The sequence below is a fragment of the Amphibalanus amphitrite genome, unplaced genomic scaffold (genome assembly GCF_019059575.1).
Source record: "Amphibalanus amphitrite isolate SeventyFive unplaced genomic scaffold, NRLGWU_Aamphi_draft 000206F_arrow, whole genome shotgun sequence".
In the NCBI taxonomy this organism is placed as follows: domain Eukaryota; kingdom Metazoa; phylum Arthropoda; class Thecostraca; order Balanomorpha; family Balanidae; genus Amphibalanus; species Amphibalanus amphitrite.
In genome coordinates, this window is record NW_024881701.1 from 796,513 (window position 1) to 823,021 (window position 26,509).

At 47.6% G+C, this 26,509-nt stretch overlaps 1 protein-coding gene and 1 long non-coding RNA gene across 2 annotated transcripts; one reads left to right on the forward strand and one right to left on the reverse strand.

The window, feature by feature from the left end:
- Positions 1 to 3,848: 3,848 nt before the first annotated feature.
- On the reverse strand, positions 3,849 to 4,707 carry LOC122385034. The gene is made up of 2 exons (XR_006257141.1): positions 4,580 to 4,707; positions 3,849 to 4,241 (listed from the first exon to the last, which is right to left on the reverse strand). It is a non-coding gene; the product is annotated as an uncharacterized LOC122385034 (long non-coding RNA).
- Positions 4,708 to 9,850: 5,143 nt separating this feature from the next.
- On the forward strand, positions 9,851 to 25,856 carry LOC122385040 (ATP-dependent DNA/RNA helicase DHX36-like; the record flags this gene model as incomplete). Its single annotated transcript, XM_043373002.1, has 14 exons — positions 9,851 to 9,943; positions 11,829 to 11,897; positions 12,197 to 12,468; positions 12,663 to 13,348; positions 13,738 to 13,919; positions 14,240 to 14,441; positions 15,453 to 15,627; positions 15,952 to 16,100; positions 16,347 to 16,463; positions 17,137 to 17,366; positions 18,518 to 18,728; positions 19,249 to 19,311; positions 25,228 to 25,429; positions 25,668 to 25,856. Coding segments are annotated over exons 2-14 (2,700 nt in total), but the record flags the coding sequence as incomplete, so codon positions are not given.
- Between the last annotated feature and the right edge of the window lie 653 nt (positions 25,857 to 26,509).

Sequence of the window (26,509 nt, forward strand, 5' to 3'; positions counted from 1 at the left end):
AGGGGTTTCTTCAGCCAGATTGATCATCTCGGCCTGTAGTATCACCATGCCGATTTTGAAGAAAATCGTAGGGGCCGCCCCATTGATCGAAAATTTTCATCCTGGTTAAATCATGCTTTTGATTAAATTGATCCGGTATTTAACCATATCATTAGGTCCGGGGTGAAGAGATCTTTCAAATGGTGGTCTTATTTTTCAGTTTCGTCCAGCCGTTTAGGCGTAAAACGGTTTTTAGATTTTTCCCTAGATTTCTAGACTTTTCCCTAGATTTGGCAGCCCCAATCTGGGCTGGGCCGAATGTGGGCTGAATGTGGGCTAACTTCCGTTACATAGCCTAGGAGTAGTAGTATTCCAGGGAGGCACCGGTTCTGACGTCACACGAAAATATCAGTCGGCTGGTTGTGGCACTGCCCCCTGCCGGCGCGACTGTGCTGCCACCTAGCTAAGCCTAGTCAGCCTAGGACGGGACGGTTTTACTTTTTCTCGTCGAAAGGGGTAGCTTGCGACGACACTCGGTCGACATAGCTGTGCTGCAACATACCCCAGGTTCTGAGTCTCTCGGACGGCCAATCCTGTTCCATAACCACAGCTAAGTCCCCGCTGACCTTAACCAGGATTGGCCGGACGACGTTGAATTTTCGTAGTTCGAGAGACACCGAACCCGCGGATAGTCTGTCGAAGCCTTGGCGGCTGAAGAAAGGCTAGACATATCTCACTTGATTTTGGCGTGGCCAGCCTCACTTCTGTAGTTTTGCTTCACAGCATTCCACGTCCTATTGAGTTTCCGGTTGCGTAGTACACGACCACGTTCAGAAACTTGATGTCTTTTAGATACATCACGCAATGACAAACTTTTGGCAGCATTTACATTTGTTGCCTGCATATTTTGGTGAGGAAAAATCACTATCGCAGTAGTACAATCAAGACATACCACAAAGGATCAGAGCTAAAGCAGCATTATTAATCAAAAGTGTATTGCATTGATCACCAGCATGTTCGTAAAATAAAATACATCACGAATAAAGATGACAACCAAGCCGGACCAGGACACTTATGACAAACATGAACGCTAAAGTGGCAACACAAATGAAAGAGAGAAGATGAATCTGCCCTTCGCAATCGTCAACCTAAAATAAAACTTCAAATATACAACAGACTTCTGTGCATTAAAAGAACATGAATATACTCGCTTTGCCGTCGACACATAATGGGAAGTGGGAACATCCTGCCGGCCCAGCCAAACAGCGCGCCCGCCTTCGAGTAGGAAATGGCAGCTTCCGCAGAAGTGGCCAACAGACACATTGTTCGTCACGCCACCTGCACTGAAACGTACCAGCTATTTAATCGTGAAATGTAGCTAGCCATCCAAAAATGTTGCACTACACCAGCACTACCGCACAGTTAGCAGATAGGTACGGACCGGAGACCGCAGGTCCTGGTCTCTGTCTCTTCCGAGTACGGTCTCCGGACCGGTCACCGGCGCCACCATCTCCGCGCGGTAGCTATAGCACAACTCTCCGGCCGGGGCCCGCAGTTCCTCGACCTCTTCGTCCAGCCAGACCAGCACGGCTCCCGCCCAGCGCCTGAAGACTCCGCCCTCCACAGATCCGTCCGTCCAAAGCCGGACAGCACACAGGGGCAGGAACGCGAGGTGCAGCGTAGCCACGCTTTCCCTTTCCGCCGCCGTGGCCCCAGCCCGGATCGGGCACACGTCCAACCGGAAGGTGACGCCAGCCGTCTGTTGCCACGGTGGGATTCTCGCTCTCGCCCAGGCCTGGCGGCCTCGCAATCTCCAGCCTCGGACCGAAGGCAGGCGCGCCGGTGCCGAGGCCTCGGCGGTCGCGTGCAGGGGGTCCCCTGATGGCAGACCCAGCGCCCTCCCCAGCAGCCTGGCAGCCAGCGTCCAGCTTCTCTCCTCCATCGGAGAAAGTCGGGCTTCCGCCATTAGTGCGTGGCACGGTGTTGAGCGCGGATACAGGTGATGATGCGGCCGCCTCCCGCAGTCCTCGCTCCAGGAGATTCACGTGCGAGGGGGCGGCCGCCGGCAGCCACGCGACGGCAGCGTGTTCGAGCGCCCCTCGAACGTAACCGATTGACCACCGTACTAAGGGCACTCTCGTCCAGGCCCCAGCTATTCAACCAGGTCGACGGCGCCGTAGCCGTCAGAACCTGGTGATCACTCGAGCCACGCCACAGAGCTCACGCCTCAAAGCGGTTGGCTCTCCGGTCCTCGGCATCCGGCATCCGCAGTGATTTGGCGTAGCCATAAGCCAGGACACGTGAGATGCTGGCCTCAGTCATAACCGGAAAGCCTGTAAAAAAAAACAATATGTGATTGACAAATGGAAATATATTGTATGCATAGAGTTGAGAAATCATGACGCACACTGCATTGTGACAGTAGATAGTTTAGTGTGATTGGCAGAGGAGGGACTTATTGTAATAAAACAATGAACAATTGAGGCATTGATTTGATTTTGTAGGTAGCTACCTACCCTTCTCATATGAATCTGGATGATTTGTACCATTAAGAAAAAAAGGTCTAGGATCGGGGGGGGATGTCCCCACTTTTAAGCTATGCTAATTTTTAAAGTAAAATATTTATTTTTCATTTAAATTCAAAACTAAGAGCAAGAAATTGTTCGGCAAGGTGAGATAAGCACGAAACTGCCAAGAATTTGTTTATAGGGGTATTGGGGTTCCCACAAAGTGACATTGAAGTTCTCTGCCCCCTCCCCCCACACTTTAAGTGAGGTTCCTGCGCCCATGGAAAAAAAAACACATTGCATTATGTGCATCAACACTTAACCCTTGCACTTAGAGAGGGCCACAAAGCCCACTATAAAGCCCACAAGACACCACCTGAAATCAAAGCATGACAAATGATAGCATGTAGGCACCTGACCTACTATAACCTACTGAACCACATACCCCATATATCAATATGTATGTGTACTGTGTAGATAAAGTATGAATGGTAGGTTGATACCAAGGCTGTTTAGTAGGTTGTAGGCATGCTGAAAGGATGAAAGATGGGTATTTAATCAAAAAATATCTGATCTACAGTTCATATGAATATGCAACATGGGGTCCAGACTGGAAAAAAATACACGTTAAGCCGAATATGTCCGGCGTAGTGGCGGGATTGCGCCGAAAATTTAAGCGCACGTCCGGCGTAATTTCGCATGCGCCGAATTCAGCGCATGGCGGCGGACGAATTTTTCGGTGCAGGGCGGTCGCATATTTTTTTGGCGAAAGACAGTCACCGAATTTATGCGGTACGCTGGTCAATCTAGCAGCAGATTCGCCCCGTGGGCAGCTCTGGAGAGGTTGCGGGACGAGACGTCCCCCGCCCCGGTCGTCGCGTGCTCGAACTGGCGAGCCGCCCTGAGTCTACTCAGCGGAGGAACGGCCGCCCAGCCCAGTAAAAAATACCATTAGAAATTACCAAATGGTTCCAAATGGGAAAAACCATTTGACTTATTGAACACTTTTCCAAATGGTTCCAAAGAGGTTCCATTTGAAATGTGTCCAATTGGCCACCAATTGGTACCAATTGGAACCATTTCATGACCATTTGAAATATGTCCAATTGGTCACCAATTGGTACCAATTGGACACATTTCAAATGGTCATGAAATGGTTCCAATTGATACCAATTGGTGGCCAATTGGACACATTTCAAATGGAACCTCTTTGGAACCATTTGGAAAAGTGTTCAATAAGTCAAATGGTTTTTCCCATTTGGAACCATTTGGTAATTTCTAATGGTATTTTTTACTGGGCAGCTGGATTACCATTTGAAGATCCTTTTGAAGTCCATGCATTTCATGCACAAAATAACAAACTGCACCGTGAATTATTTTTATTGTTTTACTCTGCAAGCATATACATTTTCATCAGTACGTACCTACCAACATTAGACATTAACTACACATGGACATTGTTGTTGCATGGTCAACACCACATCGATGAGGCGACTGCTATCAGAATCAAGAACAGAATTACAATGTAGTTATTCACTGGGCCATACGTACGCTATTCCACATGGGCACAATGACCGATGTGATACAATATCATTCCGATCGGTGATACTGTCTGTTGTTCTGACAGATAGATTTCTTAATCTTCCGTGGCGATCAGAATTTTCAGAAGTCAGAACGTAGCTATAATGCAGGCATGCAGCCCATCTGGACCCGTGTAGAGCCGGTAGACGGCGTCTGTCCGGTGCAAGTTCGTGCCTGCAACAGTACAGGACAGCACGGGTTAATTGGGCGATGGGATCAAATTAATTAATTACCACACAGGGTCATTTGTAAAATATCACAATATAATAACTTTAAGCTCATGCAACTTGCATTGTCATTTAGGCAGCCTGACCACAACAAACATGGCACTGACAATTTTCTGCTGGCAAAATAAATTGTGATCGCAAATTTTAAGCCTCTTTCTCACTTCTGTTAAACTCAGTACTTACAAAGATGCCAAATGCAACCAAATTTATTCAAATAACTATTTTCAGTATTTGCAGTCGACTAAAACGAATATCGCATACAGAGGCACAAGAAAAGTCACTCACCAGCCGCGTGATTCTGCTCAGCTTCCTCTTTTACAGCAGGACTGGGTCCCGGTCGACCGCGGGCAGTCCCAGGCCCAGCGAACGCGAAACCCGGTGGCGCGCCGGCCGGCCGGCCGACGTCGACGCCCGATTTGAACTGTGGCGCCGGCGCGGCCCGCGCGGCCGGCTGGCGCCAACGGTCGGGCGCCGCCAGCGTAGGCACACAGAGAAAAAGTAGTGCTGTTTAAATGAGCGGAAACGGCGTGGATTTTGCGAATCATTTTTATTTAATGAAAAAACAAGGCCTTGTAGTGATGCTTATCAAGTATAACCAGTCAAAGGTCTTCCCATTACCTCTAAGTCTATTATTTGTATATGTTTAAAAACCATTAGAAACCATTAGGGTACCAATTGGGAACTAATAGATACCCAGTCCATACTCAAAACACACTTGAAACCATTAGAGACCATCAAGGTAGAAACACTTTTGAAGCATACTTGTCACACATCTGGAAACAGGGCTGCAAAGTGGTGGATTTATGACTCTAACTCCGACTCTGACTCAAACATTGACTCCAGCTCCGACTACTGTTCGGACTTTGCTTTTATTCATCTCATGGAACAAAAGTTATTGCCATATATGTATGTTTTCTTGCCTAAAACGACCCTTGAATGTTTTTCAAATGCATTTTTCATTTCGACACCAGTTGAAATAGAATGAGAGACACCATTTCAAAACAGATTTGCTTTTCCATTTGGGAACCATTTCGACACCAATTGGGATGAAATGGGACAAACCATTTGGGATGAAATGGTTTTCTTCCATTTGGAGACCAATTGGACACCAATTGGGATCAAATGGGAAAACCATTTGAGATCAAATGGGAGTTTTCTTTCATATGGAAACCATTAGATACCAATTAGGATCAAATGGGACACACCATTTGGGATGAAATGGTTTTATTCCATTTGGAACCAATTGGTATCAAATGGAAAGCACCATTTCAGACCAATTGGGAAGTTACCAATTGGAAACCATCTCGATACCAATTGGGGACATACCATTTGGGATCAAATGGAAAGCACCATTTCAGACCAATTGGGAAATTACCAATTGGAAACCATTTCGATACCAATTGGGACCAAATGGGACACACCATTTGGGATGAAATGGTTTTATTCCATTTGGACACCAATTGGACACCAATTGGGATCAAATGGGAAAAACCATTAGAGATCAAATGGGAATGTCTTCCATATGGAAACCATTTAGATACCAATTGGGACCAAATGGGACACACCATTTGGGATGAAATGGTTTTATTCCATTTGGAACCAATTGGAATCAAATGGAAAACACCATTTGAAATCAAATAGGATTTATTTTCCATTAGGAAACCATTTCAAAACCAATTGGGACCAAATGGAAAACACCATTTCAGACCAATTGGGAAATTACCAATTGGAAACCATTTCGATACCAATTGAGGACATACCATTTGGGATGAAATGGCTTTATTCCATTTGGAGACCAATTGGACACCAATTGGGATCAAATGGGAAAAACCATTAGAGATCAAATGGGAATTTCTTCCATATGGAAACCATTTAGATACCAATTGGGACCAAATGGGACACACCATTTGGGATGAAATGGTTTTATTCCATTTGGAGACCAATTGGGCACCAATTGGGATCAAATGGGAAAAACCATTAGAGATCAAATGGGAATTTCTTCCATATGGAAACCATTTAGATACCAATTGGGACCAAATGGGACACACCATTTGGGATGAAATGGTTTTATTCCATTTGGAACCAATTGGAATCAAATGGAAAACACCATTTGAAATCAAATGGGATTTATTTTCCATTAGGAAACCATTTCAAAACCAATTGGGACCAAATGGAAAACACCATTTCAGACCAATTGGGAAAAAACCAATTGGAAACCATTTCAAATGGTCATGAAAACCATTAGAACCTATTTCAAACCATTTGACACATTTGAAACCAATTGGTAAATCCTAATGGTTTCAAATGTTTTTTTTTACTGGGAGGTGAGGCCTCAACCTTCGGCGTAGAGATAGGCATGGAAAACGTTGTTGAACGTCGCCAAGCGTCGTTAAGCAATAGCAGTGGGTTCCTGCCCACTGCAGTATCGAGGGGAATGAGAGCGTGGACGATCTGGCAAAACTGGCGGCCGCCCTGCCCTCAAACGCCCGATCGCTGACCAGGGCGGTTCATTGTGCGGCCTCGCATCAGTGGCGCGACAACTGCTCAGAATCACTATTCAAGCCACTCCTCGGGAGCACGCCGCCGCTCCCTCTCCCCGGAGAGGACCGAGAGGATGCCATTTCGGTGCACCAGATGAGGGCCGGCCACTGGGGCATCTCGCTCCAATACGGCACCGAATCGGCTGTCTCCACTCCGCCGCGTGTCAGCAGTGCCCAGACAAGCGGTGCCCAGCGGCGCTCTGCACCGTGAGCCGAGAAGAGGCTGATGTGCCGGAGCACGTGCTGCTGCGCTGCCGGGCCCTCGCTGGCTCCCACCGAGGTATTGGGTTTACGTGGAAATAAAAACTAATTCGGACGCTCAAACATGGGATAGCGTACAAAGCCCCGAAACACTCTGCCTGGTTGATATAGCCTTGATCAGTATATGTGCACATGTGCTTTATATGAAAAGGGCTTAAAGGAAATAGTTCACTTTTAACATGGGGTTTTGAGCTGGAATAGCAGTTTCGTAGCTTGAGCTGAGACTAGCACAAATCAGGAGCTTTTACGGCTCAACGATCACCCTAGACGAAGAAATTCCATTTCTCGTTCCGAAAAGAGTGCCTTGTAGAGGAATGCGTGCCTTGCACAGGAATGCAGCCACGTCATCGTCAGCCAATCAGCGTGCTGCTTACAGCCAATGCAGTATTCGTAGGTTTGAGCTACGCAATATGATTGGTCAATGCGTAATAAGCTTCCGCGTGAAACATTATTTTACATAGAATATAGTTCGCCCTATATTAAAATAAAGAAAATAATTGTTTTTACAAAAAGGTTTTATTTTATTTCATGATTATTTTGAGCATAAAAAATCATAAATCAATAGCAAAATACTGATTTCAGGAAAGTGGACTGTTTCCTTTAATTTTCGCACAAATAGGCACCTAAGTTTTGGCGCAAATCACTCAGAAATTTCGGCGCAAAATCGCTTGCGCCGAATTTCGTCTCACTGGCATCCGGCGTAGTGCATGGATGTTTTCCAGTCTGGCATATGGTTAGGTAAGGTTTGATTTTTGTTTTGTATTTGTATCACATGTAAATATCATATCTGGATTCAGGATGTCAAATAGTGCAAGAATGTACAAAATGTATGCCTGAAAAGTGAATCACTCTTTCTGAACATTTACCAAAAGTGGTAGTTTAGTACGCAAAGGTTAGGCTAGGGTAGATGATGTTTTTTATCTTCACCATAGTTTATCTACACAGTAACCGAGAAACCCTCGTCCAGACATAGCAATAGGTAGGCATGGCAAATCGTCAAAAAGTTAATATTTTTCTGCTCATCAGCATTTGACCAAAATAAGGGTTCTAGCATGTCTGGTTATTTCAGGTTATGTTAGGTTATATGTAGGTGAGGTTAAAACTTGAACAATCTCTATGACATATATACGGGCTTCATCTGAGATTAATATTGAGCTAGGGGTCTGGGTACCCACCTTCCTGTCAGGCCATGATACTTGACACACCATTCTGCTATCTGAGGCAGCCCAGGAACAAGCTCAAGCAATTACAATGAAAGTCAACAGTCGTGCGGGCATTACACCACTCCCCATTAAAATATATCAAGTAATTAGTTAATGACGATAATCCCGCCTATTCAGAAAAGAAATATCCATAATGATTTAAAGCGAACGTGTTCTTACGCTGCTGTGACATAAGCTGCGCATGCGAAAAACACCCGCTAGACCAATTGATGGCGAATAAACCTGTTGATGAAGAAATACTTGTCTCCCATTGGTCTGTGAACACAATCTGCAGGAAACGCAGCTTAAACTACAGTAAAATTTTGCAGGAAAATCTGCAGAAAGTAAGAAAAATGCAATTTAAACATATTTAGCCAATGAGTCTGGCCAATCTGTTAATATATTCCGGTAGATATTGAGCATTATCGGTCATTTTGAAAGAATTACGGTCCGACTCTCTTTATTTTTAAAGCAATGACGCATAATATGATTATTGAAAAATTGACAAATATATTTTCTTGGAGGGAAAAGTGGGACTAGCGTTAAGTTAAAAATCAAAATTAACACACTGATCGAGACCTCGCTTTCAAAAGTATATATCAGTGCATTTTCGCATCGAATCTCTCTCAATCATGAACAAACTTGGGCAAAAACAGCAAGATTGCCTGTTTTGTCAATTCACACATTTTCATATTCGGGGGCAATTTTAAAGTTGATGGCCAATGTTTTCAAAGTCTACATTTCCATAGGAAAAAATACAGCTATTTTTCTTCCAAATTCATTCATTTGTAGAGTCCGACTCTCTCTTGTTTTCTCGCAGTTTCCGTTGTGCTCTGAGAGAAACGATCATGTGCATCATAAGCGTTTGGCTCACTTCAAGACGGCAGAATTTGCACTTGCATTTTCTGCCGTGTGGAAGACCAGAGGGAGTCAGCTAATTTATGACAGAATGTGCTTAAAAAATGACTGGTGAATAATATCTTTTGTAAGTGCCTGACAAATATTTATATTTTAAATCACGCTCTTCAGCTGTCAAGTGAGCTCCAAATGGCCTAAATTGTCAGCTGTTTATCATCCTAGGTCAGCTCAAGGTCACAGACGTCAGCTGAAGAAAGTGGTGACCATTGGCCCTGTGTTGAGCGGACAAACCGGTGTTACCTAGTATTCTATGTACCGTGATATAGTTCGTTTTTTTTAAGTTTGACCCTCACTGTAAACGTCTTTTTGAACATAGCACGAGAATTGCTAGCTGAATTACTGAGAAAACTGGTTGGCGCACACTGATTTAACCAGATTTCACAGACGATCAATTTCATCAAATTTATTTACTATTTCACAGACTCGTAAATCGTATCTGCCAATACCTACAGCCTCGCAGGGATAGACGACTTCTCAGGAATTATGTCTGAACTAATAAATAAATTGCACGGCGCTTAACATAACGTTAAATCGTCGATGTTTAAAACTTATTTTTGAAAATATTATTCATATCTACAATACAATGTGCGCTTACCAGTTTTCTCAGTAATTCAGCTAGCAATTCTCGTGCTGTGTTCAAAGAGACGTTTACAGTGAGGGGCAAACTTAAGAGAAACGGACTATAGCTGCATAGCTGCTGCATACACTATAGAGTTCATCCATTCATGGTGCGTGTTGAAAGGTTCAAGCATTTCCGGGAATTTAGAAGATTTGGGCATTATGTTACCTGATAGTTGATACCTGATACCTGATATTTGGGGATCATGCTGCTATCACATGTGCCAAATTGGGCTTCCATGTAGATCAAGATATAGGTAAACAAACGCCTATCTTGGATCTCCAACACTGCCCCAAAGTGTGGGTCATCAGGTCATGAAATGCTCATGATAGCAGCATGGTAGCAGCATCTGCAGTGAAACATTGCCCTGCTATATCAATATATCAATACCTTAGGTCTTTCGCCCCCCCCGTTTATTTATCAGCAGGCTGCGAGCATGCTGCTACTTCTTGGCTCCTCATTGGTCGAATTCAAGTGGTCTATTCGTTAGACCAATGAGAGGCCAAGAAGCGCCAGCAATAACTTCGGTAAAAGTATACATTAAGTCCGAGTGACTGTTTAAATATAAAGTTTTCATATTCTTACATTATTTGACATCCTGAATCCAAAAATGATACTTTAATGTCCTGGAAATAAAAGGAAAACATAATCAAACCTGACCTAACCTTACCTATTTACCTACAAACCTACAACCTACAAACCTACAACCTACAACCTAAAGCCTACAAACCTACCAACCTAAAACATAAAACCTACAAACCTACAACCTAACCTAACCTACAAACCTACAAACCTACAAACCTACAACCTAATTAGGTTGAGGTTTTAGGTTAAAATTTAGGTTTTAGGTTAGGTTAACCTAACCTAAAACCTAAATTTTTTACTGTGTTACATATTTGTATCAACAGCGTCACAATTGTCCACTCGGACCTAATATATACAAATACCATAACTTCCTTATATGGGGAAAACCGACAGCACTCTAATATAAAAACAGTGACCAAACAGGGCCCTTGTTGGCTACACATGTTGCAGTTGAATTGGAAACATGATGCCATACAACCACAGAGTACAGACAAGGCTGCTGACCAGATACAGACAAAGCAAGTAATTCAAGAACTGATAATAAACATCTCCTCATGAGCTTTTGTTCGGTGCCTTGTGTTTTATTCTTACAATGGTTTCAGGAATCAGGATATGTCATTGCATTTGCTGGGTCTTGGGCACAATGCCCAACGGCTGTGCCCAGGACCCAGGAGGCCAGAAAATTAGAGAGGCTGTTATACCATTGACCAGGGCTGCGGAGTCGGAGTCTGAGTCGGAGTTGGAGTCGGTCGGAGTCAACAGTTCTGCTCGGAGTCGGAGTCAGAGTCACCAAAATCTTACCGACTCCGACTCCGGAGTCGGAGTTAACGCTGCATGTCTCAACGTCATGCACTGCACCTGTCTACTTAACGATACTGCGCTCGAAATGAGATTTTGTCGAAAAAAAGGCCGTGTTGCTGTTTTGGACGAACGTTTTCAGCGAAAGAAGCAGAAGACTGTGAATTCCCCAGACCCTGCTTTTTAATTCTGCATGTTATTTGTAACGCATATTTGCAACGCAAAGCCTTGGAACGCGCAAGGAATCGTTTCAGGCAAGATAAAAACGTCTCCGTCATGAACTTCAATATCATGATATGGATTTTAATAGAACCGTCCGGAATCGGAGTCGGAGTTGGAGTCGGAGTCGGAGTCGATTTTTGAAGCCGGAGTCGGAGTCGGAGTCGGAGTCACCGTAAAATCCATCGACTCCGCAGCCCTGCCATTGACTAAAATGATACCCACAGTAACTGGCAACTGCTGGATGGAGAGTGTCTTGTTCAGGGAAGGGAGCTTCTTCTAGATATGTGACCTTACCTTCAGGCTCGATCTGAATAAGGCAGGGTCCATGGTTTTATGCCTCATGACTTTAGCAGAGTTTGGAGTGCTACAAGCTCTCTCCTTTATTCCAGGCAATACTGAGAACTGCCAACTAATTGAAGAAGCTCTGCGGTGATCCATGGAGAGACCTTGGGGCAGAGGTAATTACTGTATACAGTCTGACTGCCTTGACTAAGACTGTATAACAACATATGAGGGAATCATAATCATCATGCATCACTTCTTTACATTGTTTTGAAATCAAATAGGTGACTATTTACATGATATGCAGATTTTACTGTTTTTTAGTCACAGACAAAGTAAGTAACACCTAGATAGTTCAAATAAATCTTTATAATCTGTTCAAATAAATACATTTTCCTTGCACTTAAGATTGCATTCTGTCACCCAGCCTTCAGTCTGCCACCTTAAACCTTTGCTATTACCTTCTTTACCCCAGGAGGCTGGAGGGGCCACGGAAATGGCGGCGGCTGGCGAGGTGGCCCGCCTTTCGGTGGCGGACGAGGCGGTCCACCTTTCGGCGGCTGGCGAGGCGGCCCTCCGCGCGGCGGTCGGCCGTACCCCGGCCCTTCTGGTCCTCCGGATGGTGCCGCCCACGAGGACAGTGACCGTCCTCCCCCCGGACTGCGGGGGCGGGCGCTGGGCCTCTGGTACCGGGACCGCTCCCTGAGGGCCGGCGGCGGCCGCGGCGGAGGGCGCAAATACCGACATGTGAGCTCAAAGTGTTTTGTGCTTTTTATGCCTGATATTTCTGTTGATTATTATTCAGTGTTTCTGCTCCTTCGTTTAATCACTGTCAGTGTCCTGTTTTCCTGTTATGACCTCGACATGCATTGTTTGCCGTTGCACCCGTTGGATTTCGAATGTGACCTCTATCCATGACTTTTCTCTCTGTTTCTATGCAGTGCCAAACGCTTAGCTCGGACCCGGAGCGAGAGACGCGCATTCGGTCCGTACTGGAGCGGTCCGGCCGACGGCCGCCGTCACCGCCCCCCGCGACCGCGCGCCCGGCCGAACCGGCCCCGTCGACCGCGACGGCGTCGACGCCATCGTCAGCTCCATCTGCAAAGGAGGAGGATGCTGCTGGGGCACTGCCGACGTTTTTGGATGTGTACGGGGAGGATTACGAGGCGGACCCGCGGCTTACCGAGCTCCCAGATGATGATGATAAGACGGAGAGCGAGGCGAAGATGGGTTCAATGACTGATCTGTCGTCGGCAGGCAATACGTTGTCCGCCGACAAAGAAGCAGCTACGGCGGCCACGGTCAAACAAGAAGAGCAAATGGATATGGATGACGTAAAAATAAAACAAGAAATTGCAGAAGACGTCACAAAGAGTGAAGGGATTGGAAACGGCTTGAAGAAGTCCGAATCTTTCACTGGTTCTGTGAAGTGTGAAAGTTTGACGGCTGACGGTAGCCGAGAGAGGGAGACGACCGACGACTTACCGGCGCCCGAAGTCGATGACGTAGTGAGCAAGTTGGACCCGTCGCTGGCGAACAAGTACCGCCATCTGGCCGACTCCCGGTTCAAACAGGAGTTCCTGGCCAATCTGATCGGGAACCAGGACCGCGACTGGGACAACCTCAGGTGGGAACGGGTGCAGGATAGGCATGTAGTTCGAGTCATGGTCTAGGCTATGAGAATGTGAACTCTCAGTCGAAAAAAATAGGGCCCATTTATGTAAAAGATTACATACCGAATGTATTGTCTATGTTATGTCATCGAGATTGTCACCATTGCTCAGATTTCAGAAGATGCTCATTCATGACCTTCGTGGCTGAAGTGATGTTGTCATGCATACTTTGGCGCTTGATTTTGTGAATCACTTTCCACTACACATTTTTGTTCATTTATGCTTCTGATCTATACTGTTATCTTGGCTCACTACAACTTTCAGTATCAACGATTTATTGCGTAACTACCATTCATAAACATCGCTTACTCTCTTCAGCTCACCCTCCCTTCCCCCTTCCCAGCTACGACCCGCAGCGGGACGGGCTACAGCGGGTGGCAGCCATTGACGCCGAGCTGCTGGAACAGAGCGGCCGGCCCGGGCCGCTGGACGAGTTCCGTCACAGTCTGCCGGCGCACCAGCAGCGCGCTCATATCCTGGAGCTGGTGCGCCACCATCAGGTGGTGGTCATCAGCGGCGAGACTGGTGAGACTGGGGATGGGAGGCAGAGAGTTGTGGGTGATATATCGTTGAAGGGAGAGGGGGGAGTGAAAATGGGCGCAAAGCGACTTCGTTGTAGACGCGTCGGAAAACTATTGCCTTCAAACAGGCAAACAATGTGAACGTTATCTAATATGCAGTGCTTAAACCGACCACCTTTCGTAAGAGAGCGTGATATCATTTTAGTTGGAAATATTTTATAACGGCCTGGGTTTAGCTCTGTAAATATATATGGGACTTGCAGAGTTAAGCATCTCTCGCCCGACGTCCGATACTGGTATAACACTCGTTCGCTTTTCCTGCAGGCTGTGGTAAGACCACCCAGGTGGTCCAGTACCTGCTGGAGGAGGCGGCCGCCGCCGGACGTGGCTCGCTCTGCCACGTGGTCTGCACACAGCCCCGCCGGATCTCCGCAGTCACAGTGGCTGAGCGGGTGGCCAGGGAGCGGGGCGCGACCGTCAGCTCCACAGGCGGCGGTCAGGTCGGATACGCCATCCGACTGGACCAGTGAGTGTCGCGCCTGTGACTGTGTTGGATTTTAGGATTTATAGAATCTGTGGGCCTGGTGAAACAAATAGGGTTACAGCAGGCAAAGGGCATTATAGTTGAGGGAAGGCGCAAACATTTGACCCGCAGGCAGAGTTGGCCTGCGCTACGCTACGTTACGCACTACGTTACGCTACGTTTGCTTTTTTGGCCAAAACTACAATACCGAATTACGATACGTTATATATTGCTACGTTACTGAATTACGGTATTTGTTAATTAACGCAGCAAATTATTTTATCGTAGTACGTTATGCAATATGTCATCATCCACTACCCAGTGGAAACAGTTAGTCTCTAGTAAGCCAAATACTGCGCACAATGATCGCCGGCTTTGCAGCATCGTCGGTGCGGCGGTGCCTACGCGCTACTCGCTAGATGCGCTGGACTTCCGACAGGGAATTCCCTGGGACTCCCCAGTGGGAAATCCCCGGTGTCGGTCCGGCCGGAAGAAAGACTCAGTGGTATTCATATAGCAGGCGTCTCACATCCGTGTAAGCGGCCGGAGGTCTGGTGACAATATGAGTAAACTGAAAAAAATTATGTACCTTATACAAATACAGCTGACCTGTAATTGCTACGGAATCCATTTCGTAGTTCCTACGTTATTCTATTATTTTCCGTACTACGCTACCGAAACATCCCAATTACGCTACGAAACGGTACTGACAGCTACGGGTTACCGAAAACTTCAAAATAACGTAACGTAGGCCAACTCTGCCCGCAGGTTTACGCGACAATAGATGTTGTTTAGAGTTCCTTGCATTGAGTTCATGGGAAGGAGGGGAGGGGGGGGGGTTCGTGATCATGGAATTCGTAAATGCATTACACCTACCAGTGTGCTCAAAAGTGGCAAAAGAGCTCTTCCCCGAGTCCCAGACTCGCATGCGGTTAAACGTCTCAATATCCAGGCAATTAATGTCATCGAGTGTCCGTGACGACCTTCACAGCTCTCCCCCTCTGCCTCCCTCAGCCGCCAGCCGCGCCCGCAGGGCTCCATCCTGTTCTGTACCACCGGCGTGCTGCTGCAGCGGATGCAGACGGAGCCCACCCTGGCGCGCGTCTCCCACCTGGTTATAGACGAGGTGCACGAGCGGGACACACTGAGCGACTTCCTGGTCACCATCGTCAAAGGCATCCTGCCGACGGTCAGTAGCGAGGGGGAGTTTTAGTCTGTTTCCTGGTGTAGGGAGCTTCGTGGATTTGTGGTCTCGCGGGTCGCAAAGGATCGGTGCGATGGCGGGTGGATGGTAAGCTTCCACTGTTTGTCTAATTCATAGTAACTTATTACTTAGTCGTGGCATTGCCGTGTTTACCTTCGTATGCTATCACCAAATGACTGCCATCACCACATTATACTTGCCGATGGATTACATCCTCATTATTCGTTTTCCGAACGCTAGTCAGACTTTGCCCATGAATTACCCCTTTTAACCCGTCTATCGCCCTTCTTCCTCCCTCTTCTGCCACAGCGGCCGGACCTGAAGCTGATCCTGATGAGTGCCACCATCAACTCAGCCGAGTTTTCCGCCTACTTCAACAACTGTCCGATGGCGCACATCCCCGGCAGGGCGTTCCCGGTGGAGGCCTTCTACCTGGAGGACGTGCTACAGATGACCGGGTACGTCTCGCACGCGCTCGGGTGGATGGAGGAGGGGAGAGTACTGCCTGGATGGGGGAGGGGTTTGTGCGGAGGGCTGATGCTGTAGTTTGATGGAGGGGTATGGCATGATGGTGTTATTATTGGAAACTTATGTGTTTTTGGGTGATTTTCGATGATGAAGATCGTTCAACTTATTATGATAACGGACCGTTGGATATGTTCTCGTTCACGTCTAACCCTGGTGGTTGGTGGCTTATACTTCAGGTTCCAGTTTTTCCCGGGAGGTGGCTCTCAGGGCGGCGGCCGGCCACGGTGGAGTCAGCGCCAGGAGAACGCCGAGCGCACGGCAGAGTTCCGTCAGCTGATTGATCCCTACGTCAGGTGGGTTGTTTTGACATCGCTGTCGTGTTGATGTGGTTATACGGTCCGTCAACAATCTCTATACTGGTGATGAGGCATTTGGTTTCTTGCAGATGGTATCAGTGACTTGTAGTCGCCGGTCTGTGTCATGATCCTCACGGTCACCCGTTCGGTCGTTTCCATCCTCAGTTTCCATCCACGCCGCAGCCCCTGATCCGGGCTGGACAGGCACCTTTATCTCATGCGGGCTGCTCCCTTGGAGCGGCACGCTGCTCCCGAGAGAGCAGCGTGCCGCTCCCGTAGCCGGGACCCCGTAGCCGGGTGCAGTGAGTGCTTGAGGGCTGGGCGGCCTGTCCATTCGGACGGGCTCAGCCCCGGCAATTCACTAGGAGTAGGGTGCCTGCCCAGACCAATATCTCCCCCTAATTTCTATCATCCTCCCGGCTCTGCAATGGTGTCATTGGACCGAAAGGGCCTAACCCAACAAAAGAAAACAAGATGCTAACGTGGAGCTGTTTTCGCGCTCCGGATGTTGACATTATTCATATCTGTTTGTGTCTCTCAATAATAATATGCAACTTTTTGATGTCTACATATATTGTGAGACGGATATATTGCATTGCCCTCTCATCGCCCAACACCATGCCTCTAACCTGACCTTCCCTGACCCCCCCCCCCCCCCTCCCGTTCGCAGTCAGCTGGCCAGCGCGCCGCCGGCGGTCCGGCCGTACTCTGATCAGGTGCTTCGCTCACTGTCCGTACCCGAGTCGGAGCAGTTCGATCCCGACCTGTTTGTCGCCACCGTGCGCCACGTCTGTCTCCGCGAACAGCCGCAGGAGGGCGCCGTGCTCGTCTTCCTCAGCGGCTGGGATGAGATCGGCAAGGTGCACAAGGCCATCAAGGAGGATCCCGTGCTTGGCGATGGTGAGTCGTGGTGAGAGTCGGTGGGTCGGGAGGTACGAGTCGGTGAGTTGGGAGTTAGAGTCGGTGAGGCACTGAGTCTGAGTCGGACAGTTTCTGAGTCAGTCCGGTCGGGTGTTGGTCATTAACCGTTCTTTTAGCGGAACTGCTGCTCAATTAGTGCACAATCGTCTGTAACTCTATATGTGTCGGTAATTTGTAACGCTATCTTCCACACCCGCCTCCACATGCCTCTGATGACGTCACGTGACGTCACCGCCGCTACCGGTCACGTTTCCGAGGTGTTACCACCACACGTCCAGGGCTCGGTGTCAATTCTTTAATGGTCACAGCGGCGATACCCACCGCTTTCCGCTTCATTACACTGTCATGCCGATACCCACCGCTTTATTACACTGGCCAATTTGGAGTCGTGTGTTCCGGTTCGGTAGAACCCGTGCTCGCAGCTTCGTGCTCGTGTGGATCGGTGTGGGAGGAGGGGAAGGGTTCTAGGGAAACCTGATCCGGCCCGGGCGGACCGCCCGCACACGTGTACCGGTAAATGAGTCAATTTGCGCTAATTGCTGTGCGATGATGGCAATCGCCTCGCTAATGATTATTAAAGTCAATGGGGAGATATATGGTTGCATCCGAAATAAATCCTGATGATATCGATACGCGACCGTGCTGTTGGGTACCAATTTCAATCCAAAGTTAATGCGTTAGATACGCATGCTTTGATGATATTCGTTCGATCCTAAATCACTGGAGATGGTAATTTGAGAGCCGATTTGCGTCATTCGGCTGTGAAATGGACCATTCGATGGGATGGAAATGTGATTAGGCCGCGCTCTGCGTCTGGCCATGAAAGAACTTGCGCAGTTTGATCTCTGATAGAGCCTTGAAGCTTTAATGTTTTGCGATCGTATTCGCTCGCGTCATTTGATTCAAAGGGGCGCATTAAATCTACAGACGGTGGCCAAACCGGACTGAGGTTACAGCTGCTCTGACGTATGACTGTTACTAATACCAATCGAACGTTTGCACGTCGTTCGTCCGGTACCAACTTGCCTATGGTCCATAGCTGTTGGTCCCCTAGTTGATATTTAAGTTGATTTGTAGTTCATTTATAATTTATTTTCACCCCACCATCCGCTCCCTCCGTCGTTCGACAGGCAGCCGGTACCTGATCCTGCCGCTGCACTCTATGATGCCGACCATCGAGCAGCGCGAGGTGTTCGAGCGGCCGCCGCCCGGCCAGAGGAAGATCATCATCGCCACCAACATCGCCGAGACCTCCATCACCATCGACGACGTCGTCTTCGTCGTCGACGGCGGCAAGGTCAAGATGAAGAACGTCGACAAAAATCGCAACGTCGGATGCATGTGAGTGGTTTGCTTCTTTGCGGATCTCGGATGAGCGATGACGCTTTAGATAATGGCCTGCGCCCTGCGGTATAAAGGTTTCGGGAATATCCAGCTGGTGAGATAATTTTTTAGCTCCATCTGACTTCGACTAGTAGTTGGTTGTGTGCTTTACTGAGATGTTGTCATTGCTTGAAATGAACGACTTTTGTCATTCTGAATTGGGGTCTGCTGGTAATATGCCGTTTTTTTCGCGACACTTAAATATGTGATTGGCTTGAATGGCGCTTCGGAGTACAAAGGATATGGAAAATCACCTGATTATTTTTGTCCCACATCAGTGCCGAGGACATCATGCGTTCGGAAAATCGTACATTCTCAGTTAAAACGAAGACTGGACAATAATGCGTTACAGCTATCTGATGTCTCTAATCAACACGAACGGATCGACGTTAATTTCTCAAACTATGCATTTAGGTTTGTGGTAGTCGCAATTTGAACGGCGATTTGCTTAACTAATGAGCGTCCTGTCCTTCCTCAGGACTCTGAAGCCCGAATGGGTGAGCAAGGCCAACTCGAGACAACGGCGTGGACGTGCAGGAAGGTAAGCAGCAACTGTATGTATGTAAGCAGCAACGCTGACAAAACACAAGCAAGCTGTTATTAGGAGATTAGATCGACGGAAAGCAAGCTTACCTGATCATAAGTTTCCGTAGATGTGTGAATGTTGAATCACATGCGAGCTTACACGGAGAACATAGCACGTCTTATGCTCCTTGTGTGCATACATAAATCACAGCCACATCACATTTCATAAGACACTTGGTGCGTATTTCAAGTACCGGGCTGTAGCACTACTCTGAGCTTTTCGTGTGGCTGTCGGAATTAATTTCCTTCTCGTTGTTTGTTTTTGCTTATGAAACTTAATATTGTTGTAAATTGAGGCTAGAGTGTAGGTGTAGCGTGGTATTGCTGCAAGCGTTGCAGAAATTAAAATTCGAGCTTTTCCGGGGCTTCTTGGAAATGTTAACGCCAGACATAGCATGTGGTTTGATGCGACAATGTACCTACTTTCCGTTACGTAAGTATAGTGTCTTCCGTCTTTATCTGACGCAAATAAGTTCGTTATTACCATGTGAGAAGATGGGAGAAGCAAAGTAAACTCATCTGCCGAAGAAAGCATACAGGGTGTCCCATAAGTTCGTTCTCACCTAAATTTTACGTTTTTAGGCTCTCGTGCTTAAAGGCACGCTGAAATTGGTTCGTAACTGTACTTACGTGGTTGCCATGGCTGGTAGAAATATGCTCCACAGTAGCTAATTTCTGTAAACAAAATCGTTTTTGCTAAAGAGCCCGCTTCCTACAGAGACGGCTTACGCCGCAACATAGAGGTCTCCGATACGGGTACGTCTCAGTATTTAGTCAGCACGTGACCATTCGCGACGATTGAGGGTGATTGAGGCCTACCAGTCTGTAGCCAATGTCCATCGCTAACTGGACGCACATTCAGCAAGTGACGCCGATGATTTGTCGGGAGTCAATCACTGCAAGTTTATCCTCTTTCCAGTCAGCCCTCAGGAGTGAGCCAAGCGGCCAAAACTGTGTGGCGCCAAAGTGGCCATCAAAAAGGTTAAAGGGTTAGAAAGTTGGTAAGCAGACTTTTCAGGATGGATTACCAGCTGTCTAAGAGTGTTCTTTCGGGGTACATAACTCGAGGTGACTTAAGCTTTGCTTACCGGAGGGCACAAAACAGTCAAAAACGTCTTAACCCGCGCCCTGCTGGGGGGGTGTGTGTTTGAACACCCCCCCTTGTGGTTTTTCGCGAATATCTCAAAAACGGCGGCGCGGAGCGCCGCCGTTTTTGGTACACCTTATCATACATCAATTCTACACATGTTGTTAAAATTTTAGACCAAGGTCATTCAAGGTCAGGTCACCAGGTCACTTGAAGTGACCTCACCTCATAAAAAGTTTCAATGTCTGTCATAGCCACACCGAGTGACCGATCGCTTTGAAACTTTCAGCGATTGCTAAGAGCAATAGCATGTACAAAATGTATATCTCAGAATTTTGATATCGATGGCCTAAGGTCAGGTCAATTTTGCGACCTCCCCATTATAAGTCAATGGGAGAAAATTGAAATGCGCCTCTTTTGGACGAAAGACATTATAAACACTGCCAAACACTGAATTACAAGTGGTTTAGACACACTGAACATGAAAATGGTGTCCGTGACCCCTGTTTATGCCCTGAGGTCATCTTAGGTCACGAATGGTATTTAACAGTTTTTCGCAAATAACTTTTGATAGAGGCATGCTAGAGCGATGAAAACGCCTTAGATGTGTTCAGCTCGACGATACGGATTGACTGATATGCAACATGACCCTTTCCGGTCAGGTCATGACCTTGACCTGAGTTCAAATTTTCAAGTTGACCTTTCAAGGTCAAGTTATAGTTCATTCGATGCGTCTTGACGAGAGGAACACGATGCCGGTAAAAGTAAGCTCGTACAAGGCTTGGGTCAAAGGTTATTGCAGAAAGACTGTTTCCGAAAAAAATCGGCTATTTTTGCAGTTTTTGCCCCCTGCAGGCAAAACCGTTAACGTTAGGTCAAATCTGAGAAAATTACTCAGAAAGGGCGTTAATAGGGCTATCGAATGCGCTTTTCCGCGGCGCTGTAGCTCTATTGGTTCTTGAGTTATGCGTTGGCTTCTTGGAAATTGTTGACATTCGACCTGGAAATCGGCGAAATTTTGCCTTCAATGACCTCTGGTGACCTGACCTTTGACCTGACCAAAAAATTGACCGAAGTGATTTCCTCATTATTTTTGACGCTCTTTCGAACGCCGCCTTCCGCGTATCGCTACGTGGCCCAGGAGCCGAGTTAGAAGGGGGGGTGTTCAAACACCCCCCCCCCAGCAGGGCGTGGAAATCCAGGACCCCCAGCCGGGCGCGGGTTAAAATGGCCAAACATGAGTTTCGTTATGCCTGAGGCTAAACAAAACTAGAGGGCTGATGACATTAACCACGTCATCTGGACTAACTAGTCCACGTTCGAGATGAAACACCCGTCCAAACCCGAAAACAACCCCATAAGGGCGAAGGAGGAGGCCTCCGTTTCGTCCTGTTATGTTCCTATGCAAAAGGCAATGGCCACTGTGTTGTTGGGTTATAGGCGTTCTGGAGTTGACCAAGTTGCAAGTGGCAACCCAGAAACAGTTTGGGGAAGCAGAATGCTTTTCCAAGAACATCTAGGAGGAGTTTCAGCCCTCAAGCTGAACTCGAACCGCGAGTATGAACACATTTATAGAGGAGAAAATGGCATCCGGGAGGTCGTAGGCCCATCTTCAGGCAAGACAGTGCATCAGTGCACAGGTCAAGCAAAGCTTAAAAGCGGTGCAAGAAGACTGTGACAGGCGTTTGTGGCAAGATCACATGCCAGGCACCTCATCGGATCAAAATTTCATAAAAATGTGTTGGTTATGCTGAAATTGAGGTTCGTCGAAGCGTAGCGCTGTTCCAGCCTCGGGGAGCTCACGGTGCATGTCAAGTCAGTCTGTGTTAACTTTAAGCTTGCTATGCAGCCAAACATGCCGGTTGGTATGCCGCAGCATGCATTCATGTGTTTGCCTATTAAATGGGGAGCACATTGAGGGGTCATAAATATATCAAAACGCAATGTACTCTGTTTCACATGCAAACATAATGTGAGAACGAACTTTTGAGACACCCTGTACAAGTCTTAAAACATAGGTTGAGTTATCATGGAAACCAATTGTAGAGAAAAGTCGCTTTTATTTAATAATCGGGCAACCTTTTGTAATTGGATGCTGCAACATCATGCCGTAAGGGCAACACATGCCGTTCTACCAACATTTTTGCGAACAGTACCTACTGCTTATTAGTATGCTAAACAAATGTATTTTCCCCGCATCGCGACCTGATGCATTGTGCTGATAAATTTCTGCAATGTGACACACTCTGGTAAACAGCGAGCGATAAGCCTGTACGCTGAATTAGACGTCCTAATAAATGCACTGATAAGGTCGAGCCGTAGCGCTCAATTTTAGCGACTATTTGTTATATGGTTTGTGGGCTAGAAAAGATCGGAGTCCCGGAAAACGATAAATGGTTAGAGAAGCGAGATAATAAAGTCAGCGACTCATTCTAAGGATCTTCCGGTCACGTCGCTTCTCCTCAGATTATCGATCTTCTTCTCCCTCTCTCTCTCTCTCTCTCTCTCTCTCTCTCTCTCTCTCTCTCTCTCTCTCTCTCTCTCTCTCTCTCTCTCTCTCTCTCCCACTCCTTTCTCTTTCTGCCGCCCTCTCTCCCCAAATTCGTAACGAAGTGCCCCACCCCTGAGCCAGTTTCCAGTTTAACAACTTGTCACCGTCGTAAGTCGTTCATTACGATTATACTCCCCCCCCCCCCCCAAGACATTATGTTTGGCTCTCTGCTGTCTGCCCAGAGACGGGCTATCATTGCCTTCGTTTGTATCCGGGCAATCTTTTGTTACGTGTAACTAATGAATCGTGTCCATAGCTACCATCGGAATCCTAATTATCCTGTCTACTCTTTGTTGTCTAGCCTGCTGTCTGTTGTTCTGAGTCCGTTGTCTGGGACCACTGACGCACTATCCCGGCCCGAGTGCTGTAGACGCCGGTGTCTTCTCACCCCTGAGTGACTGTCCGTCCGACTGACCCCGTCCACTGCTGGGCTAATGTACTGTAGTGGCTATATAGTACGTCCCTTTAGATGCATGACAGGAGAGGCCGACATGAGACTGAGACGCCGCCGTAGACGCGTCGTCTGCTGTGATGCAGCAAAAGTCACGTGTTGTAGACGCATGGGTTATTCGCTGGGGTAGTAGAGCTCACGTGATGTGTCATGTGTCATATGCGACGTGCAGGAAGGATTTGGATGAATAAGGAAGCCGCGATAAGGCAATGACTCCGCTACGCCTGGTGACCAGGGATGCGGAGCCGTGGAAATTTCAGACGGCTCCGGCTCCGGAGAAAAAAAATCGGCTCCGGCTCCGGCTCCGGCTCTGGGTGAAATGTCATGGCGGCTCCGGCTCCGGCTCCGGCTTCTACTCAGTACATCCCCTATGCGATCAATTAAATACGGGTGGAAGAAAAAAAGGCGATAGGATTGGTACACGTTGCTTCTGTGTTTGTATAACAAGGTTATTTTGAATACCACATTGTTTTACGCCTTGTACTGTCAAACCGAACTAGGTAAATAATTGTTTCCTCTTAAGAAAAGGAGCCGGAGTCGCCCCCTTTTTTGACGGCTCCGGCTCCGGCTCCGGCTCCGGGCTATATTGTTTCACGGCTCCGGCTCCGGCTCCGGCTCCGGGCAAAATATGCCGGCTCCGGCGGTTCCGGCTCCGGCTCCGGCTCCGCATCCCTGCTGGTGACATGTCTCGGACTAGCGTGATTGAAGTTCTGGTTGGTCTTGTGTTACGGTTGATGAACCTGGATATGAAGTTAAACTCCGTGAAAGATACTATATGTGTGGTGCGTTTGACAGTCCGCGAGCTGAACTAAGCGATGTCGGGTCAATTGAAATGACTGATATGACGTTCAGTGTCTTTTCGGGAAATCGTTGACTGGCACATTGACGTGGTTTCTTTGGTACTGGCATTGTCACATTGCTATCGATCCGTTCCACTTCATTGGACTCGGATCAATGCCTTCTCAGTGGCTACTTGCTACCCAGCGAAGTATATAATTCACTGTCGCACAGAAGAAGCCAAACTGCATCCCTTTTCACGCAACAAATCACTCATTTTTCGGTACCGTGTTCTTCGCTGTACACTTTAACACTTGAAAGGGGTGTCACAATAGGTAGCGTTGCGGTCGCTTACCGTCACAATGGATGTGTGACGGTTCTGCCATGGTTACTGGCGTGTATACAGTGGCATCGATTGATAGCACTGTGGAATGCACGGCTGGATGCCTGAGTCGCGTGTTGTGGCTGACGCTGGCGGCCAGTGGGGGTTAAATGAGGCTGGAGTATGGGCGTGAGGTGCGGAGAATAGTTGCGCTTTTGCCGCCGCCCGACAAAAGAATGTGGCGAGCGGTGTCACTTCACACGATTGCAGTTACACTTGTGCCATACGTTAGAGCCTATATATGATGTCATCAAAGACCTTATCACGTTCATATGTTTTCAAATCGCATTACGAGGACATTAACAGATGGGTGTTAGGGAGCTTCCTTACTTTTGTTGTCCTTGGGTTTTGTGATGGTCGTTTTGTGGCTTCGAGTATCGATGGACGTTTTTGATGAATTCACTGCTGTTTTAAGGATTCAAAACGGACAGTGACGGGCACTGAGACATAAGGGAAACGTAAAACTGGACGAGGGTTATCGTCAGAAAAAACCTAATTGATTTTATCATTTTACACATTTAATGCATTTTTTCTTCTTTTTATATATTACCCACAAGCTCTGTAAATATCGCATCCATCCCGACGCCCCACTGCTTACCGTACTCCCTCCCCGCCTTTCCTCAGGGTGCAGCCGGGCAAGTGTTACCACCTGTACAGTCGAGCCCGCGAGGCGGCGCTGGCCGACTACCCTGTACCGGAGATCCTCCGCACTCGTCTGGAGGAGCTCTGTCTCCAGATCAAGATCCTGCGGCTGGGGGCGGTGGCGCCGTTCCTGCAGAGAGCCATGGACCAGCCGACCGCTGTGGCCGTCAAACTGTCGCTCGATGTGCGTACCAGTGTCTGGAAATGCTGTGGTGACCTTTTCAATGTCATTTGACGCATTTTGTGTCAGTGCCTTGAATTACGAAACACAAGATGCTCATTTCAATCGTTTTTTTTTTTTAGGTGCTATCTCCAAACAAATTTCTCTTTAATGTCTCAAATGAATCGCGCAAATGGCCGTGTATGTCCCGAGCAGACCCTCCACAATCGCCTCACCTCCCCTCCCCCACACCTCACCACAGATGCTGCGTCAGTTGCGCGCGCTCGACTCGGACGAGCACCTCACACCCCTGGGCTTCCACCTGGCGCGCCTGCCGATGGACCCGCAGACGGGCAAGATGCTCATCATGGCGGCCCTCTTCTCGTGCGTGGACCCCGTGCTTACGGTGGCTTCGTGTCTCAGCTTCAAGGAGCCCTTCGTCATCCCGCTGGTAAGAATGGAGGGAATTGGTGTTGGAGTGTAAGCTACTGAAAGGCTGCTGGTGGCTGCGAGCAATGACGCACGGACCACTCGACGAAGATTTTACCTTAGGAATTAATATACAGATTCCTTTTCTTCGCACCTTCTCTCTACGTCGTATGCGAGGCTGGAACCATTATTGAATTTCCTCTATAAGTTACATCAAACTGTTGTAGATAAACGTTCAATTACAGCTGAAATAAATTTACTTCCACGACTTGCTCAAAAGTGCGTCTCGGATTCGGCTAGTTAATTCCATTTCCGTCGTGTGCTGGCTGCTGCTGCTCCACACCTGAGACTGCCTGGAGAGGAAATCTTATTACCCCACGGCCTGTGCGTATTTGCAAATGGGCTCAGCTCCGATCCGGGACCTACCACGATTGCTTACGTCAATACAGATCAAGGCTCAGAGTGGTTGCGGTGAAGATAAGCATGTAGCATGTAAACCGTAGTAGGATTAGGCCGGGTCAAAAGCCAAGAAAGTCGAAGACGCTCGTCTGAGGTGAGGTGATTGCTAAATCTCTTATATAAAATATGAGATGTTGTATGCATTAGTACTTATGTCATCATTTTTTGTGACGTTTGGCCTTGAAAAGAATGGCTGTCGGACAAGGCCGTAATGCC